Genomic DNA, 20,625 nt, shown 5'->3' with positions numbered 1-20,625 from the left:
TAGGGAGGAATCGTGCATAAACTTGCTTGGAATTGGTCAAACTAATTCACAAGTTAAGAAAAAGATACACACCTTGGTGAAGTCGAGAGTCAATGGTAGCGAGTTTCCGTTCGACTTTTGGGTTATGAAAACCATTTCAGGCTATCACCCTGACCAGTCTGTGAACGTAAAAGATTGGACCCTACCAAAGAACTTGCCGTTAGCAGACCCATATTTTTACAAACCTCAGCGGATAGATATGCTAATTGGAGCTGAGTCATTTTTCGAGTTGTTGTCCGTTGGCCAAATAAAACAAGGTCCGAACCATCCCATCCTTCAAAAAACTCTCCTTGGGTAGATAGTATCGGGAAAATATCTGGCAAATTCCTCAACTCCTCCACAGCCTAGTCTGAATTGCCAAGTCTCTAGTCTGAATTTCCAAGAGGAAGTATTAGAGTCAATAGACAAAAACTTGAAAAAATTCTGGTCGTTGGAAGAAGTTCCATCTTCTAAAAAGATGTTGTCGCCAGAACAAGAGCTATGTGAGGAACATTATCGGAAGACTTTAAGAATACTGCCGTCAGGTCGATTTGAAGATAAACTTCCATTTAAGTCGGATCCAAGCGTTTTGGGCAATTCATTCGAGATAGCCAAACGACGATTTCTGTCGCTCCAGAGAAGATTATCTCGAGATCCGAACTTAAAGAAAATGTATTTGGAATTTATGGAAGAATACGAATCCCTAGGCCATATGTCCCCTGCAAGCAATGACGTTCTTGCTTCTCCACACTACGTCATACCCCACCAGTGTGTCTTGCGGCCGCCAAGTACAACGGCCAAACTACGAGTCGTTTTCGATGCGTCCTGCAAGACATCCACACAGAAGTGTTTAAATGAGATATTGATGGTGGGTTCAACAATTCAGGAAGAGCTTTACTCAACTCTTCTTAGATTTCGGCTAAACAAATTCGCTCTGGTAGCCGACATAAAAAAGATGTATCGTCAAGTGATGGTAAATGAAGCAGATCGACGATACCAGTTGATAGTGTGGAGAAAAGACCCGTCTGAGTCCTTGAAATTGTGCAAGCTCAACACCGTTACTTATGGCACTGCACCAGCCCCATTCCTGGCCATAAGGTGTTTGAAGAGGTTGAGTGAATCCGCGAAAAATACATTCCCTCGAGCTGCTAAAGTTATTGGGTCTGACATTTACGTCGACGACATGTTAACGGGTGCTGGTTGCGTGGAGGAACTAAAGACAATTAAGATGATGTATTTAAATTCGAAATTGATATGTCAGTCATGGGTCAAAGGGCGACTAAGCGGAATATTCTTTCGGTGACGTCAAAGCTTTTCGACCCCCTTGGCTTATAAACCCGATCCTTATTAAAGGAAAGATCCTGTTACAGGAACTTTGGCTTAATAAGCTAGATTGGGATGAGTCCATTCCACTGCACTTGGAAACCGCATGGAACAAAATTCAGCTTGCCTTGTCACAGTTAGAAGAGATCTCAATACCGAGATTTGTGATGAGTGAGCCAATGTCACCAATTGAAATTCATGCCTTCTCTGACGCATTGATGAGAGCCTATGGACGCATCGATGAGAGCCTGCGTCTATATCCGTTGCAAGTATGCAGAAGGTAGTAAAGTCTCATTGTTGACTGCAAAGTCGAAAGTAGCGCCGCTCAAGACAAAGACGCTCCCCCGTCTTGAGTTATGTGCCGCTCACCTTCTCGCGGACCTCTGTCGCAAAACACCTCTTATTAAAGCACCGATCGAACGAAGTGTATATTGGTCAGATTCGGAAGTTTGTCTTCAATGGATTCGTTCCCATCCATCGTCGTTGTCAACGTTCGTATCAAATAGTCTTGCTGAGATTCAAGAGTGGTCAAAATTTTTTTAAATGGAAAGTACTAAACAAAAACTTAATTCCACAACTCTTATTGACTTAAAGAGAAGATTAAATGTCAAAGTTAAAAGCATTCGCCGGTGGGAGGAACGTTTGGAAGATGGATCACTTCCTCTAAACAAAACCGAGCTAGAGTGCAGGCTTCAGGTTTTAGATGAGGCAATTTCTAAAGCAAATGAGTTGCAAGACCAGATCGAGCAAATAGATGAATTGGATGATTTCGGAGCCGAGCTGGAAGAATTAGGAATAACTACCAAGGCAAGGATCATGTCCTTATTTAATGCCTTTAATTCAGCTGAAGACTCCCGTTCAGCTACTGCAATTTCTGTAGCCCCAACTCGAGCTCGACTTCCTAGTTTGGCATTGCCAAAATTCAGTGGAAATTATTCGGATTTCAAAAATTTCATAAGTCTTTTCGAGACATTAGTTGACAAAGATGTGAACATTCCAGTTATCGAGAAATTTAATCATTTAATTTCGTGCCTCTCTGGTGAAGCCTTAGGAACTGTCAAGGCATTCAAGGTCACCGAGAGTAATTACGACAAAGCTATCGCTAGTCTAAAAAGAGTTTATGATAACGAATGTCTCATCTTTGCGAAATACGTCAACTGTTCAGCCTTCCGAAAATTTCCCAGCCGTCTGCGTCGTCGTTGAGGGGTCTCATCGACACTGTATCATCAATTTATGGATCACTATTATCCATAGGAGATGATACTAAAATTGCAAACTCAATGATTATTCATTTAGTTTTGAGTAGAGTGGATCCAGTGACCAAGCAAAAATGGGAAGAGTCACTGGATTATGAGGAATTGCCGCTGTGGTCCGATTTCGAAAATATACTAAATCGTAGATACCAGCATCTGTCCGCTGAAGAGACTGGCAAACCAAAACAAGAAAGAACTGGGTGCAACTGAATAGAACTTCGTTGGCTTGTTCTTCTACCAACGCCAAACCAGCTGGCAGTTATTGTAACGCTAACAACCATTTTTTGGCCCAGTGCAGTCCGTTCGCTCGCCTTGCTGTAATGCAAAGGTTTGAGTTTGTTAAGTCAGCCTCCCTATGTTTGAATTGTCTGCGAAAAGGTCACACGGTAGCGAATTGTAAATCGACCAGGTGTCAAATCTGTTCAAGATCGCACCATAAACTTCTGCACCGATTTACAGTGACCGAAAATAACTTAGCATTACCACCACCCACACAAAATCCTCCTCCAGAGTTAACGAATGATGGCCCTTCTACTTCACATGCTTTGCATGCGTCGTCTGTAGAAAGGGTTTTGTTAGCAACGTCGATCGTAAGCGTTCGAAAAAAAAAATGGTGAGCACATCTTGGCCCGAGCATTACTTGACTCAGGGTTACAAAAGAATTTTATTACAGAAGATCTTGCACAACGCTTACAGATCCGTAGGGAGGAATCGTGCATAAACTTGCTTGGAATTGGTCAAACTAATTCACAAGTTAAGAAAAAGATACACACCGTGGTGAAGTCGAGAGTCAATGGTAGCGAGTTTCCGTTCGACTTTTGGGTTATGAAAACCATTTCAGGCTATCACCCTGACCAGTCTGTGAACGTAAAAGATTGGACCCTACCAAAGAACTTGCCGTTAGCAGACCCATATTTTTACAAACCTCAGCGGATAGATATGCTAATTGGAGCTGAGTCATTTTTCGAGTTGTTGTCCGTTGGCCAAATAAAACAAGGTCCGAACCATCCCATCCTTCAAAAAACTCTCCTTGGGTAGATAGTATCGGGAAAATATCTGGCAAATTCCTCAACTCCTCCACAGCCTAGTCTGAATTGCCAAGTCTCTAGTCTGAATTGCCAAGAGGAAGTATTAGAGTCAATAGACAAAAACTTGAAAAAATTCTGGTCGTTGGAAGAAGTTCCATCTTCTAAAAAGATGTTGTCGCCAGAACAAGAGCTATGTGAGGAACATTATCGGAAGACTTTAAGAATACTGCCTTCAGGTCGATTTGAAGATAAACTTCCATTTAAGTCGGATCCAAGCGTTTTGGGCAATTCATTCGAGATAGCCAAACGACGATTTCTGTCGCTCCAGAGAAGATTATCTCGAGATCCGAACTTAAAGAAAATGTATTTGGAATTTATGGAAGAATACGAATCCCTAGGCCATATGTCCCCTGCAAGCAATGACGTTCTTGCTTCTCCACACTACGTCATACCCCACCAGTGTGTCTTGCGGCCGCCAAGTACAACGGCCAAACTACGAGTCGTTTTCGATGCGTCCTGCAAGACATCCACACAGAAGTGTTTAAATGAGATATTGATGGTGGGTTCAACAATTCAGGAAGAGCTTTACTCAACTCTTCTTAGATTTCGGCTAAACAAATTCGCTCTGGTAGCCGACATAAAAAAGATGTATCGTCAAGTGATGGTAAATGAAGCAGATCGACGATACCAGTTGATAGTGTGGAGAAAAGACCCGTCTGAGTCCTTGAAATTGTGCAAGCTCAACACCGTTACTTATGGCACTGCACCAGCCCCATTCCTGGCCATAAGGTGTTTGAAGAGGTTGAGTGAATCCGCGAAAAATACATTCCCTCGAGCTGCTAAAGTTATTGGGTCTGACATTTACGTCGACGACATGTTAACGGGTGCTGGTTGCGTGGAGGAACTAAAGACAATTAAGATGATGTATTTAAATTCGAAATTGATATGTCAGTCATGGGTCAAAGGGCGACTAAGCGGAATATTCTTTCGGTGACGTCAAAGCTTTTCGACCCCCTTGGCTTATAAACCCGATCCTTATTAAAGGAAAGATCCTGTTACAGGAACTTTGGCTTAATAAGCTAGATTGGGATGAGTCCATTCCACTGCACTTGGAAACCGCATGGAACAAAATTCAGCTTGCCTTGTCACAGTTAGAAGAGATCTCAATACCGAGATTTGTGATGAGTGAGCCAATGTCACCAATTGAAATTCATGCCTTCTCTGACGCATTGATGAGAGCCTATGGACGCATCGATGAGAGCCTGCGTCTATATCCGTTGCAAGTATGCAGAAGGTAGTAAAGTCTCATTGTTGACTGCAAAGTCGAAAGTAGCGCCGCTCAAGACAAAGACGCTCCCCCGTCTTGAGTTATGTGCCGCTCACCTTCTCGCGGACCTCTGTCGCAAAACACCTCTTATTAAAGCACCGATCGAACGAAGTGTATATTGGTCAGATTCGGAAGTTTGTCTTCAATGGATTCGTTCCCATCCATCGTCGTTGTCAACGTTCGTATCAAATAGTCTTGCTGAGATTCAAGAGTGGTCAGAGGATAGCACGTGGCGGCATGTGCCAACTAAACAGAACCCGGCAGATATTGTGTCAAGAGGTGGAGACGTAAAGGAAACGATAGAATCAATTTGGTTCAAAGGTCCATCGTTTTTAACGGAGCCGGAAGATAAGTGGCCAACGAGCCCTCGGTTTGATCCGTCATCAGAGATTTTGCAGATGGAAGCAAAGAAGAGTGCGGTCGGACTGACTGCAATGGTCTCTACCTCATATTTGTTGGAAGTGATAAAAGGATTTTCCTCTCACTTAAAACTGCTGCGAGTGTTCGTTTACATGGTCTGCTTTATAAAGAAGTGTAAAAAATTAGTAGTTACTTCTGATAATGTACCTTCACCTGTCGAATATGAAGAGACCGTTTGTCCATGAAACCTCTCAGGCTGGACTTACCTTTTCGTTGTTGCGGGTCGGGGGGCGACTAGCTAATGCTCCTATTTCGTACTATGCCAAGTTTCCAGTATTGTTGACGAAGCGCTCTCGATTTGTTCAGAGCTACGTCCGATACTTGCACGAGTCGAATTTTCATGTGGGTCCACGAGCACTAGTGAGTCCCTTGCGACAGCGCGTTTGGATAGTAAACGCGCAGGAAGTCTGCAGTCAGATAGTGCGGTCATGCATACGCTGTTTTAAATGCAAGCCTCATCTGATGACTCAAATCATGGGAGATTTACCCTTAGATCGAGTTCGTGCTCTCCGCCCATTTTCCATATGTGGCGTGGATTTCTGTGGCCCTATTGAGACGACATTGAAAATTCGTGGTAGGCCACCATACAAGTCCTACATTGCCCTGTTTGTTTGTTTTGCGTCTAAAGAAGTACATTTAGAAGTAGTTTCCGATTTGTCAACTGATTCCTTTCTATTGGCTTTCCAAAGGTTCGTTGGGCGCCGAGGATGTCCGCAGATCGTGCATTGCGACAACGCGACGAACTTCGTCGGAGCGAGTCGCCACTTCGCGGCACTGCGGCACCCAATCGAGAGCGAAGCGGACGAGCTGCGGCAATACGCATCAAGAAAAGGATGCGTATTTGCATTCATACCGCCGCGGGTTCCGCACATGGGCGGACTATGGGAGGCAGGTGTGAAGTCTGCAAAGCACCTACTCCTACGAGCGGTGGGCAGCGCGAAGTTGACCGCAGAGGAGCTGCAGACCGTCCTCGTTAGAGTCTAGGCCGTCCTGAACTCGAGGCCCTTGAGCGCTCTCAGTCAGGACCCAAGCGACGGCGAGGCGTTGACTCCCGGGCACCTGTTGACAGGCGGGCCGCTCTTCGCCCAACCAGCACCGCGGACCCCGGACCAGAAGGGTCTAACGTGCTTGCGGCGATGGCGGCTTGTCTCGTGAATCAAGCAAATGTTTTGGCAGCGTTGGTCCCGGGAGTACGTCTTGGGCGTACAGGTCGAAGTGACAGCGGGAGCAGGAGGACGTCAGGAAGGGCGATCTGGTCCTGGTCGCCGAGGACAACCAGCCGCCCCAGCAGTGGATCACCGCCAGGGTCGTCGAGACTCACGCCAGCGCGGACGGAAGGGTCAGGGTCGCCGACGTCAGGACGAGTAGAGGAGCAGTATTTAGGAGAGCAGTCCACAAGCTGGCGAGGTTGCCAGTAGTTGAAGCCTAATGAAGGCCTTTAACGGGGCCGGTGCTCTCACTTGCGCTCTCCCATGAATTCGCCCCGCTTCGCCGCACTAGATAAGCTAGGCTTAAGTTTTTGTTGATATTGAAAAGAGTTGATATTGAAACGTTGAAAAGAGTGCACGCATTTCTCGTTTTCGTAGTTGCTATAATTAATTTTACAACCACCTTTTTTCCTTTCGTTTTTTCGCGACGAGATAAACTAATCTCAATTAACACTACCTGATTTATATTTGTGGTATTTAGTAGTGTTTTATATGAATTCTGGACAGTTGCTATGGTATTTGCTATATAGATACCCTTATGAATGTCTTGATTCGGAATTAAAACACTATTTTCTTCGGAATTTATTTCAATTTTCGGACGACTTGGAATCTTGCTGGCAGAATAAGGGAGTTGTTGCCAGAACTGCATGTTATTATAATTACAATTAGACCAAATAACCTCAAATATACAATTTATGTCTTTAGACGGCTTGAAGTCTAATTGACAATTGTATTTTTTGTTAAAATCGATTCCCAGATCCCATCACAAGGAATAGCAAATTGCAAATTTACTATATGGAAATCATGTGGGATAATGTACTTAGAAGTTTGAATTTCGATAGAAGTTATGCCTTTTTATTTGGTAACTTCCTGGCTTATACCCTATATATTAATGATGTGATATCTTGCATTTTTTGGAAATTATCAGAATTTTCCTTCAATATGGATATTTCCGCACCTGTGTCTAGTAGAAAAACTTATTGTTTTCCTGTTACTACGTATATGAAACTGACGAATGTGCTTTGACTGAGATTTATGCTGTGAATTTTGTTGTTTTTTACTGTCGTGTATCTAAAGGCGTTTGGGAGTTTTCCGAATTCGTTTGGGCTATCCTTATGTTGTTATTTCGGTTATGGTTATTATTGCCGTTACTATTGTTGTTTCCCCCACGGCTATTTCCGCCGCGGTTGTTTCCACCACGGTTGTACCACCGCGGTTGTTGTTTCTGTAGTAACTGTTATTCTGGTTATTGTTATTTCGGTAGTAACCATTGTTTTGATTATATCCGTTATTTTTGTAATATCCGGTATTACTATAATTACCTCGATTATTACCTCTACCGCGATAATTGTTTCTGAAATTATTACCGCGATAATTATTTTCTCGTTGGGTTTACAATCTTGAATTGGATTGCCTGCCTTTTCAGTACTGCATTGTATGTACTTTGTGATGGCTTCATTCATAGTTGCAATATTGCCTGCTTCCAATATTGTTTTAAGGCGGCCATGCTCACAGTTTTTAACCATTGTGTTGATGGCCGCCTTGGTACTGAATTTGTCAGCGTGTTCGGCTGATAGGCCTTCGTCAATATACGAAGCTTCTAGGAGTTTTCGTAAGTTCTCTATTTCTGTCGCGAATTTTTTTGCTGTTTTGCCCTTTTTTGTTTTTTTCGCCATTTTGACTTTAACTATGTCAGATGTTTCTACGACTATAGTATCTTGCAGTTTTCTGATTATTGCTTTAATCGTGGTTTCATTTTGGACTCTGTATAAAGTTGATCCAATTAATTTGGATTTAATTACTTTATGGAGACTTATATGCTCAAAATAAATATAACCACGTTGGTTAATAACTATTAATATTTATTAAAGATAGGCAGGATACAAAGATTTGGTTTAATGTCTAGGTTGTGAATATTAAGACTTCTTGAAGAATGAAGCTTATTGTAGCGAGTAATCTTTCAGTATGCCCAAATGGTTTTTTGATACTATGGCGAAGAAGAATTTATTCGTTGCTATTTTAAATTGTGTCGGTTGACTCGCCACAGTACTCCCCCCTAGACTTCATGGTGCAAAGCGAGCAGGGAGTCTAATTGTACGCCGGGGTCTTTAAGGTGAGGTTGTTTCCGGTGGCTCTCCCAGAGCCCGTAGGTATGGTCCTTCATTTGGTGGTCCCAGCGTTGAGCTTTTGTCTATCGGGTGTTGCATTATTACGAAGGCCTGCACGTCCAGCGACGGATACGGTGAAGTGTTTGTCGTTCCTTTCGATGACTTCAAATGGACCGCCGTATGGAGGTTGAAGTGAAGTGCGTACGGTGGTTTCCAATTCCTTAAATATAAATGGTTTGGAGGTGTCATGATGAGCTGTTTGTGCTGGACGGATCTCTTGCATGATTTTTTCCAATTCTTTGGCATATTCCTTTGGGATTGTATTTTGTTTGATTGGTGGAAAAACTCTCCCGGCAACCTGAGCGTAGTTCGGTATACTAGCTGTGCGGGTGTTGCTTGAATGTCCGGTTTGTAAGCTGTGCGAAGTCCTAAAAGAATTGTTGGTAGTTTCTGTGGCCAATTCGCCTGGTTTTTGCACATTTAGTGTTCGATGCCAGCATTCAATGATTCCGTTTGCTTGTGGATGATATGCGGCTGTACGTAGGTGATCGATTCCCAGTAGCCTTGATAATTCATTGAATAGCCTCGATTCGATTTGTCTGCCTTGATCCGTTGTGATTCGAGCCTGTATGCCAAATCTGGAGATCCAGGAACGAGGATGGCTTCTGGCCACCTCGTGTACGGGCCGGATTGTGGTAGTGGTCCAATAAGATCCAGATTGATGTGCTCGAATTGATGTGAAGTGTGGAAGAGGTGAGCGAACGTGACGGGTGATTTTTTATCTTTGGCAAGGAATGCAGTGTTTTACTAACTCGGAGATTTCTTTGTGCATGGAGGGCGAAACGAATCGTTGTTTTAAAAGTTTTATAGTTGCCTTAACTCCACCGTGTGCAATGTTGTGTAGCTTCTCAGTGATTTTGTTTCTAAGCGGCTGTGGTATGAAAGGTCGTACGCTAAAAGTAGATAATAATATAATAAATGGCCATCACAACCCTATCGGGTCACAGCCTGTTGCACAATCTGCCTCCACGCTTTCCTGTCCTGGGCCCGCGCTCGCCAGTTGGTAACACCAGATGTAGACAGGGCTTCCATCACCTGGTCCTGCCAACGTATCCGGGGTCGTCCTCTCCTCCGTTTTCCGACGATTACCGCATCAAATACCTTACGAGCCGGAGCGTCTTCTTCCATACGGGCGATGTGACCCAGCCAGCGGAGTCTTTGAATTTTGACTCGGCTTACTATATCAACATCCCCGTACAGCTCATACAGCTCGTGGTTCCATCTGGTGCGATAAGCATCGCCAACGCAGATTGGACCAAAGATTTTGCGGAGAATCTTTCTCTCGAACACTCCAAGAGCAGCTGCATCGGATTGCACCACTGTCCAGCACTCCGCACCATATAAGAGTACTGGAAGAATGAGCGTCCTGTAGAGTGTTATTTTTGTCGGTCGAGAGAGAGCTCTACTGTTAAAGTGCCTACTGAGCCCAAAGTAGCACCTGTTGGCAAGTGTGATTCTCCGCTTAATCTCCAGGCTGACATCATTTGTGCTAGATATTGCAGATCCAAGGTAAATGAATTCCTTCACGGACTCAAAGCTATGGCTTCCTGCAGATAGCTGGGAATCAAGACGCCGCGATTCCCTGCTAGAGCACACCATAAACTTTGTCTTATCCATGTTAACTGCCAGTCCTACTTTAGCTGACTCTTTTTCAATAGCCCCGAAGGCTGCTGTAACATCACGCTTGGTTCGGCCAATGATATCAATATCATCAGCGTAGCCAAGGAGTTGGACACATCTGTTTGTTAGAATAGTGCCCGTCCGATGCACACCAGCCTTCCTTATAATACTCTCCATTAGAATGTTGAAGAGCATACAAGACAGCGAGTCGCCTTGTCTGAGACCACACTTGGTATAAAAGGTTTCAGATTGGTCATTTCCTACCCTGACAGAGCTGATGGTGTTGCTCAATGTCATCATGCAAAGCCGTATTAGCTTTGCTGGTATACCAAGCTCAGACATGGCGGCATATAGGCGATCTCGCCGGGGACTATCGAATGCTGCCTTGTAATCGACGAAGAGGTGATATGTGTCGATCTGATTTTCGTAGGACTTCTCCAGGATTTGGCGCAAGGTGAAAATCTGGTCAATAGTGGATTTGCCAGGCCTGAACCCGCACTGATAAGGTCCAATCAGTGCTTCGGCATGGGGTTTCAGGTTTTCACACAGTACGCTCGTAAGGACCTTGTATGCGACTGGAAGAAGACTAATGCCACGGTAATTGGTGCGCAATGTGGCATCACCCTTCTTCAGGATAGGACAGATCATGCTGTGGTTCCAATCGTCGGGCATGCTCTCCGTAAGCCATATCTTGCTGATTAGTTTGTGCATGCTCCCTACCAACATATCACCAGCAGCCTTAAACAATTCAGCCGGCAGGCCGTCAGCACCTGCGGATTTATTGTTTTTAAGTCGTTGGATTGCATCCTTGACTTCGGCATGGCTTGGGGTCGGTACGTCCACATCAGTACCATAGATTGGGGTTTGTGTATCATACTCCCCATAGTCATCATGGCCAGAGCCAGCTAATAGACTTGAGAAGTGATCCCTCCATAACCTCAGCACAATCTCTGCATCTGTGATTAGGTTTCCGTCATCGTCCTTGCACGCAACTCCTCCAGTCTTAAAACCTTGGGTCAGACGCTTAACCCTCTGGTAGAAGTTACGAGCCTCATTCCGGTCTCTGCTGCTCTCAATGCTCTCACACTCACGCCTCTCCTGTTCTCTCTTCTTGCGTCTGAAGAGGCGTTTCTCATCTCTCCTCCTTGACCTGTAGACCTCGACAACAGCCCTTGTGGCCCCAGCTTGCAGTGTTCTTCCGTAGGCGGCGTCCTTTGCAGCTGTTGCGTCGCGACACTCCTGGTCGTACCATGGATTCCTCTTTGGGGTACGTTGGAATCCGATGACCTCTTCTGCAGAAGTTCGCAGGGAGTGGGATATGAGTGCCCACATATTGCTGATGCCTTCAGGTGTTGGAGTTGCTCGGCTCAGTAGGCCTGTGACTTGAGTGGAGAATGCATCCCTTGTCCGTTGTGATTGCAGCTTCCCGATGTCCAGCTTTCTCAACAGTCCTCGACGTGCAACCTTCGCAACACATAGCCGTGTGCGAATCTTAGCTGCAACAAGATAATGGTCGGAGTCGATGTTGGGACCCCGACAGGATCGCACGTCGAGTACGTTAGATGCATGCCTTGCATCGATCACAACATGATCGATCTGATTTCTGGTCAGTCGATCAGGAGAGAGCCATGATGCCTTGTGTATGTCCAAATGACGAAACCCAGTACTACGAACTACCATATTATGCGCTGCAGCAAAGCCTATTAATCTGAGACCATTGCTCGAGGTGGTCTCGTGTAGACTAAATTGCCCGACGGTGGCACCAAAGATGTCTTCTCGCCCTACCTTGGCATTAAAATCCCCAAGGAGGATCTTAATGTCATGGGAAGGACAGCGTCCGTAAGCCCGGTCGAGCTCCGCATAGAAAGCATCCTTGGTGACATCGTCCTTTTCTTCGGTTGGGGCATGCGCACATATCAGGCTGATGTTGAAGAATTTGGCAGTAATTCGGATCGTTGCAAGTCTCTCGTTTATTGGCAGAAAGTGAGAGACCCGGCGCCGCAGTCTGGCGCCTACAACGAAGCCACAGCCAAATTCATGCCGTTCTGGATGGCAGCTGTAGTAAATGTCGCAGTTCTTCTTCCTAAGGCAACCTTGTCCTATCCATCGCATTTCCTGGATAGCAGTGATGTCAGCCCTACATTTATTGAGGGTATCTGCTAGCTGTTGAGCAGCACCTGGTCTGTACAATGTGCGTACATTCCAAGTGCATACTCTCAAATCATTGTCCTTTTTACGTGTGCCATGGTCGTCAACTTTAGATTGGTTCCGTTCCGAGGCTTCATCTGCTACATTCACTGAAGATTTGTTTTCCGTGGGTGGATTTCAAGTCCTACGCCACAACCTAGTTTGAAGAGCTAGGACTCTCGTCGCGCGCTTTAGTTTGTCAGACAACGGGTGTTGAGTGACAATCCAGGGAGAACCACGTGGAGGTAGTGCGTCGGCTTGGGGAGAGCAGTGATAAGGATCATGCTGGCATTCACCAAGTTGAGTGCAATCAGACACTTTACCTTATATAATCTCCCCCATTCTCCCCAAAAGTAGATACATCGCAAATTAGTGAGTGTATGAGGAATATTTACTGCTTTTAACTGAAGCGAGCTGGTTTTGGAATTAAGTAGTTTTTGGAGTTCTGGGCAGCGTAAATGCGCATCGCTTATTTCATTATAATTAATGCGTACCATGTGTAAAGGTGAACCATATGGGCTTTTAGAAGGTCTGCATACTCCCATGTCCGTTAAATATTGAAACTCGTTCTTTGTTGCTCGGAGTTTCTCTGGAGTCTGTCTTCGTGGTCGCGCGAAGGGTGGTGCTCCTTTGGTGTCGATGACGTGGGTGACGCTAGTCGTTGACGATGGACGATGTGTGATTGTGTTGAATTGTGTGATGTCTTTGAATTCCTCCAACAGTTGAGCGAATGCGTTGGATGTGTTGAATGTTTTAATAATTGATTAATTTTTTTGAGTGCGGATACCACAGCATGTCAAGCGTGTTTTGGCATGAACTAACTTAGCCTCCTTGATGTTGACAAGGAGGTTGTAGTGGTGTAGAAAATCGGATACAATGATTGGAGTATTGGTATCAGCAATAACAAAGTTCCAAGTGTAAGGACGACGTAGTCCTAGGTCCAGTGTCAAGCGGATGGTGCCGTATGTTTTTATTTCTGTGCCGTTCGCTGCAAAAAGTGTATGGCGATTGACGTTTTGTATATTCTCGTGAATAGTACTGGATGGAATGATCGAAACGTCGGCTCCTGTATCGACTAAAAATTTTGTACCAGATTGGGCGTCTGGTACGTAAAGTCGGTTGCAGTAAGAAGTTCTGTGAACATTGATTTAAAATGCTTGATGATAAGAAGAGGCGAAATTACTTAATCCGTCAAGACTGCCTCCTGATCCTCTGACGGTTGCGTTTAGTTTTTTTGGTCGTCCTCGTTCAACACTGTAAAGAAGCATGGTTGGCTGCAACGATGTGCATCTCTGCCGTACTTGTTGTGGTACCAACACAGTTGTTGGGACGATCTATCTTTAGAAGGTGCATTGTTGCGGTAATAATTTTGGGGTCGCTGATTATTTCTGCCACGCGTTTGATTGTGATTTAGTAACTGTCCCAGTTTGTTGTTAATCTGCTTGAGCCTTGTCGTTATCGTCGAGTCGTTTGGTCAGCGTTATACCGCGTTCTTCTTGATGAGACTTCTGTTGTTTGTTTTTTGAAAAAGCATATACGTGGTCAGCCGCATCGTCGTTTAAGGAATCCATAACTGCATCGGGTGCTTTTGCCAGTTGTGAGAGTTTGGTCTGCAGTGAGCTTCCTATCATGCCGACAATTACCGCGAGCACGGGAGGAGGCAAACGTTTGATCCAGTAGCGTCGTTCTACTGATTCGTCGCAGGTTGCCTTGGTTTGCTGCAGTTGGCAGAGTAAGTGGCTTGGGCGGCTGTCGCCGAGCTGAATTCGAGTTGCGATTCTGTCCAAACGTACCATTTCCGAGTCCGTAAACTTTGAAAGGATCGCTTCCTTTAAGGTGGAATAAGCGGCTGTTTCCGGTGGATTGTTCACAAGATCGTGTACTTGATCCAGGTATTTGGGGTCTGCGTAGGCGATGACTGCAGCGAACTTTTCCTGTTCTTTTCGTGCACAAAGTCCTTGTAGTGCGAACCAACTTTCTAACTTCGTGAAGAACATTTCTATATTTGTGATTGATTATAAATTTGGGAGCGGCACCTTTCCAAATACGGATTGGATGATGGCTGTGCTAGTGAATTGCGCAGCGTCTTGCGTGTCAGCGAAGTCTTCGTTTTCGGCCATGTTGTGAAATACTTGTGTGTATGTACTCAAGACTTTGATGTGATTTGGAAAGTGTTCTAGTTGTCGAGGGTCACCAATTATGGAGACTTATATGCTCCAGATAAATATAACCACGTTGGTTAATAACTATTAATATTTATTAAAGATAGGGTGGATACAAAGATTTGGTTTAATGTCTAGGTTGTGAATATTAAGACTTCTTGAAGAGTAAAGCTTATTGTAGCGAGTAGTCTTTCAGTATGCCTAAAGGGTTTTTTGATACTATGGCGAAGAAGAATTGCTATTTTAAATTGTTAATTAATTTAAAATTTTTATTTTATTTATTTTTAAATTTTAAATTGTGTCGGTTGACTCGCCACAACTTCTATAGCCAAACTCTCGAATGTGCCTTTCTTTAGGTTAACTAACTTCAAAGCTGTTATGAGTCTTTGAAGGTGTATCCTTTGCCCGTTGAATTCAGGGATGGCATTCCATATTTCTTTAATGTATGCCCTTTGGGCAATACTCATCAGCCATGGTGGTTGGTTTTAATTCTCCAATGCTGTTGGCAAAATCGGAGTCGGTCAAGTTCAGACCAGGACTTAATTAATTTAATTAATTTAGATTGAATTACTGCCGGAATCGTGAGGTTGTTAATATCTCTTTCTTCTATTTCTTGTTGATCAATAACTTCTTTTTATTCTGGTTCGTCACCAGCTTCAATTGTTGTTGAAGTATTAAGAATATAATATATATGGTCAAATGTTGAAAATTCACCGTCTTTACAGCTTAACTCCCACCACGACTTTCCTGCGGGCATGTTTGAAATGTCACTCGGGCAAATTAACCACGTTAGAAATTCTTTAGGTCGGCTGCTGGACTTATGTTTCGTTTCTGATCCTGATGGAATTACTCTTTCCAGAACTTTGCCCCTTTCTGACCCTGAGGATCCATATCATCCCACTCTTGAGCTTTCAATTGAAAACAACTCCTTAATTGACCTTAAGTCTACACTTAAATCTCTTAAACTTCTTTTCTTTCGTAAGGCTGACTTTATGAAATTAAATAAGTTAATTTCGGAATTTTATTGGTCTGATTTACTGGCATGCGATGATATAAACTTAGCATTACAAAAATTTTATTTCACTGTAAACTCATTTTTTGACTTTTGTGTGCCGTGGAAATATCCGTCCGCTTCAACGAATCCGCCTTGGTATACGAGGCATCTTAACAACTTAAAGAATAGTATGAGTAGACTTTTAGTTCTTAGTTAGTAGTTATTCTAGATACTTAATAGCTCGGTCCAATTTCACCGTGCATAACGCAGAATGTTATAGGAGTTATATTCGCCGTTGCAGGATTCAGTTTACTCAGGATCCGAAGCAGTTTTATAACTTTGTAAACACTAAGCGTAAACATGTATCTTTTCCCCCACTGCTTACGTTTGAGAACTCTTATGCGAACAGTGATCAGGCAATGGCCGCTTCTTAAACTCTTTAATCTATCGCTAGAAACTTCGATCTTTCCCCTTATGTGGAAGGAATCCTTCATTATTCCGCTGGCAAAAATCCGACGCTGCTAATTATAGAGGCATCTCTAAATTGTCAGCAATTCCAAAGCTTTTTGAAAAACTTATCACTCCACATTTGCAACACCTATGTAGTTCAATAATACCTCCGTGCCACCATGGCTATATGAGGCGCCGCTCCACCACTACTAACTTATTGGAGCTAACATCTTTTATCACGGATGGCTTCTGGAATGCCTTACAAACAGACCTCATTTTCACTGACTTCAGTAAAGCATTTGACTCTGTTAACCATTCGCATCTTATAAGTAAACTCAGTCTTTTGGGATTCCCAACTGACTTTCTTATGTGGATTTCGAGCTACTTATCAGGGAGAACCCAAAGTGGTTTCTTTAAAGATTTTACCTCGCGTTTAGTCCGCGCCACATCTGGGGTGCCCCAAGGAAGCCATCTTGGACCCATACTTTTTACACTGTTTATTAACGACTTGCCCCTTGCCTTAACTAATTCACTTGTACTTGTGTACGCTGATGACGTTAAGCTATGCCTTCAGTATAAATTCACTAGCGCCCAGTCTAGACTTCAATCCGATTTGGATAAACTTCAAAATTGGTGTTTAGCAAATAACCTAAAGCTTAATGGATCGAAATGTAAACTTATGTCTTTTTACCGATCTAGTCCTCACCAGGCTATGTACTTTCTCCATGCGAACGCCTTAGAACGATTAACTCAGGTTAACGATCTAGGTGTCCTATTAGATTTGAGACTTAAATTTACCGACCATATATCTACCATGGTTAATAAAGCTATGGGTGTGCTTCGTTTTATTAAAAGATGATCGAAAGAATTTAATGACCCGTACATAACTAAAACGTTATATACATCACTGGTCCGTCCGATTCTTGAGTATGGATCGTGTGTCTGGAGTCCTCAATATGGAGTACACCAAGATCACATTGAATCTGTACAAAAAAACTTCCTTACTTTTGCGCTTAGGGGACTTAATTGGGATGCAAATCTTTACCTCCCCTCTTATCGTAGTAGACTTTTACTAATCAACTTACCATCAATAACAAACCGTAGAACGATGCTGGGTGTCATGTTTCTATATAATCTTATTTATGGAAATATAGACAGCCAGCATTTACTAACACGCGTAAATTTTAACGTTCCTAGTAGAAGGACTAGAAACTTTCGTCCTCTACTCCTCAGCCATTGTAGTTCGACATATGCCCAACACGATCCGTTCAGGGTATTATATTCGGACTACAATGGTCTCTACCACATCTTATCACCTTGCTCTACTAACAATCTTAAATCGCTTATATTAACCGCCTTATCTGTGCAACACTCTTCCTTGTGATATCTTTCTCCTACTTTTCGCTTAACTATCTCGGATCTATTCCCGCGATTCGAGCCGTACGTCACGCGGCAGCGTCGTACGCGGCTGCTTACGTGGGCTGTACGTATGCAGTGGGAACCGCGCTAAAAATATTAGGTATTGAGATATCAAGCTTGAACCTTTCTCTAATAGATGTTAGATTGGAACTTAGTCCGATCAAAAACTTTGATACTCGAGACCAATGATCTTGATTTAACTTGTCTCTGTGTTCATATATTAATATTCGAGCTTTATTAAAGCAATTAACTAATATTTCTACGTGTTTCTTAACCATTGTTTTCTGTATCGGTCTATTTTGTGTTAGTGACTTATGTGATTTGTCAAATTCTGCTTTAATTTTTGATAGTTCTTTTGATAATTCATTTCATTCCATTATATTATGGCTATGAATTATTTCTTACAAACCATTATAACAATTGTTCTACCTAAAATTGGATGTTCATCTATTCTTGATTTCACTTGCGCACCCGGAATTGTTGTTTGAGTTGCGGTGCAGTGAAACAATGGTGAGACATGGCAGTTAAATGTGTCTATATAAAGGGTTGTAGATACTAACTTCTGGACTCTTCTATTGAAATTCATATATATATACTTAGTATATTCATACTTCGATTCAAATTTTCTTTATTTTATTTATTTTCATTTCATTTTATTTTCATTGTCAATAAGAACAAGATTATTCAGACTCACATAAAATCGTGTTCAATTTTTCATGGATATCATATTGGAATTAGAACGGTTCTTAGTATAACATCTTTTTTTTTTAATTATTGCTGGCTGTATATATATTTTTTTAAAATTATTTTTTCGGTTTTATATTTTGTCCAGATCGTTGACCTAGCTTTTATTAATGGCTCTCTTTGCTATACATTTATTATGAAAAATATATGCTTTGTACAAAATGAATGCGCTCTGAATGAATACAATAATTGATAATAAAATGTTTGTCATTTCTGCCTAGTTTTTGTATGGTTTTCAGGCCACACGCTAATTGGGCAACTTAAATGTCACTCAATTGTACAAAAATTTTTTATACTATAAAAAAATATGCATCACAGTTGAATAAAAAAAATTATGCAACGCAGTGCATGGAGAAAAAAAAGTGTGCTCTAGGTAGCGCAGTCGGATTCCTGTTCCGGGTTTAGCTGGAAGCGCTAAACGGGGCCGGGCTTCTATTATTCTAGTAGGTTGTTGGGGCACCGGTGCTGGCACAGGTGTGTTCACAAAAAGTGATTCCAGGGGTCCTCTGCAGTCGTTGGGACATCTCTTCCTTAGCTTTGGTATTTCCTGCTTTGGTGGTGGATTTGATTTTGTTTTAGATTTTGCTATACTTTCGATTGCAGCGTAGGTGGATGTGTGTGTGGCAGTGGTTTTGTTTTTTCTTTGATTTAATAAATTTTGAATAGGTTCAAGTTCGGCATGTATTTTCGCGCGGTTCCCACTGCATACGTACAGCCCACCTCCCGTCTAACCGACCGAGGGACGCTGCCGCGTAACGTATGGCTCGAATCGCGGGAATAGATCCGAGATAATTAAGCGAAGAGTAGGAGAAAGATATCACGAGGAAGAGTGTTGCACAGATAAGGCGGTTAATATAAGCGATTTAAGATTGTTAGTAGAGCAAGGTGATAAGATGTAGAGACCATTGTAGTCCGAATATAATACCCTGAACGGATCATGTTGGGCATATGTCGAACTACAATGGCTGAGGAGTAGAGGACGAAAGTTTCTAGTCCTTCTACTAGAAACGTTAAAATTTACGCGTGTTAGTAAATGCTGGCTGTCTATATTTTCATAAATAAGATTATATAGAAACATGACACCCAGCATCGTTCTACAGTTTGTTATTGATGGTAAGTTGATTAGTAAAAGTCTACTGTGATAAGAAGGGAGGTAAAGATTTGCATCTCAATTAAGTCCCCTAAGAGCGAAAGTAAGGAAGTTTTTTTTGTACAGATTCAATGTGATCTTGGTGTACTCCATATTGAGGACTCATACTCAAGAATCGGACGGACCAGTGATGTATATAACTTTTTAGTTATGTACGGGTCAAAAAGAATTTTTTATCATCTTTTAATAAAACCATCACAACCATAGCTTTTTTAACTATAATAGATATATGGTCGGTAAATTTAAGTCTCAAATCTAATAGGACACCTAGATCGTTAACCTGTGTTAATCGTTCTAAGGCGTTCCCATAGAGAAAGAACATAGCCTGGTGAGAACTAGATCGGTAAAAAGACATAAGTTTACATTTCGATCCATTAAGCTTTAGGTTATTTGCTAAACACCAATTTTGAAATTTATCCAAATCGGATTGAAGTCTAGACTGGGCGCTAGTGAATTTATACTGAAGGCATAGCTTAACGTCATCAGCGTACATAAGTACAAGTGAATTAGTTAAGTTAAAAAGTTAAAAAGTATGGGTCCAAGATGGCTTCCTTGGGGCACCCCAGATGTGGCGCGGACTAAACGCGAGGTAACATCTTTAAAGAAGACACGTTGTGTTCTCCCAGATAAGTAGCTCGAAATCCAGATAAAAAGATCAGTTGGGAATCCCAAAAGACTGAGTTTACTTAAAAGAAGCGAATGGTTAACAGAGTCAACAGAGCTTTACTGAAGTCAGTGTAAATGACGTCTGTTTGTAAGCCATTCCGGAAACCATCCGTGATAATAGATGTTAACTTCAATAAGTTGGTAGTGGGGGAGCGAGACTTTATGAAGCCATGCTGTCACAGTGATATTATTGAACTACAAAGGTGTTGCAAATGTGAAGTGGTTAGTTTTTCATAAAGCTTTTGAGTCACTGACAATTTAGAATTGCCTCTTTAATTGGCATCTTCGAATTTTTTCCATTTTTATGCAGAAGAATAATGCAAGATTCCTTTCAAATGAGGAGAAAGATCGAAGTTTCCAGAAACAAATTAAATAAATTAAAGAGAGGCTCGGGGTAGTTATTCAGAACACATCCTGGTACTTCATCGGTGCCTACCAAATACAGGCTTAACCAGAAGGTCCGATAATAAACCACTTTTAGTAGAAGA

General features: G+C 42.6%; 2 protein-coding genes across 2 annotated transcripts; both read right to left on the bottom strand.

The window, feature by feature from the left end:
• Positions 1 to 9,678: 9,678 nt before the first annotated feature.
• LOC123257250 lies at positions 9,679 to 13,905 on the bottom strand. The gene is made up of 3 exons (XM_044715504.1): positions 13,854 to 13,905; positions 13,375 to 13,540; positions 9,679 to 12,286 (listed from the first exon to the last, which is right to left on the bottom strand). The coding sequence occupies exons 1-3, from the start codon at positions 13,903 to 13,905 to the stop codon at positions 9,679 to 9,681; spliced, it is 2,826 nt and encodes a 941-aa protein (XP_044571439.1).
• An 80-nt stretch (positions 13,906 to 13,985) lies between these two features.
• Positions 13,986 to 14,549, bottom strand: LOC123257249. The gene has a single exon (XM_044715503.1). The coding sequence runs from the start codon at positions 14,547 to 14,549 to the stop codon at positions 13,986 to 13,988; it is 564 nt and encodes a 187-aa protein (XP_044571438.1).
• Between the last annotated feature and the right edge of the window lie 6,076 nt (positions 14,550 to 20,625).

The sequence above is a fragment of the Drosophila ananassae genome, chromosome 3L, assembly GCF_017639315.1.
Source record: "Drosophila ananassae strain 14024-0371.13 chromosome 3L, ASM1763931v2, whole genome shotgun sequence".
In the NCBI taxonomy this organism is placed as follows: domain Eukaryota; kingdom Metazoa; phylum Arthropoda; class Insecta; order Diptera; family Drosophilidae; genus Drosophila; species Drosophila ananassae.
This window is presented reverse-complemented; position numbering and strand designations above follow the sequence as displayed.

Coding starts and splice junctions, on each gene's coding strand:
- LOC123257250 (XM_044715504.1), bottom strand. CDS start 13,905: ATGCACCTTCTAAAGATAGATCGTCCCAACAACTGTGTTGGTACCACA. Junction 13,541..13,853: donor CTGTGTTGGTACCACAACAA/GTACGGCAGAGA, acceptor CACTTTTTGCAG/CGAACGGCACAGAAATAAAA. Junction 12,287..13,374: donor GTCAACATCAAGGAGGCTAA/GTTAGTTCATGC, acceptor CTTCAACATCAG/CCTGATATGTGCGCATGCCC.
- LOC123257249 (XM_044715503.1), bottom strand. CDS start 14,549: ATGTTCTTCACGAAGTTAGAAAGTTGGTTCGCACTACAAGGACTTTGT.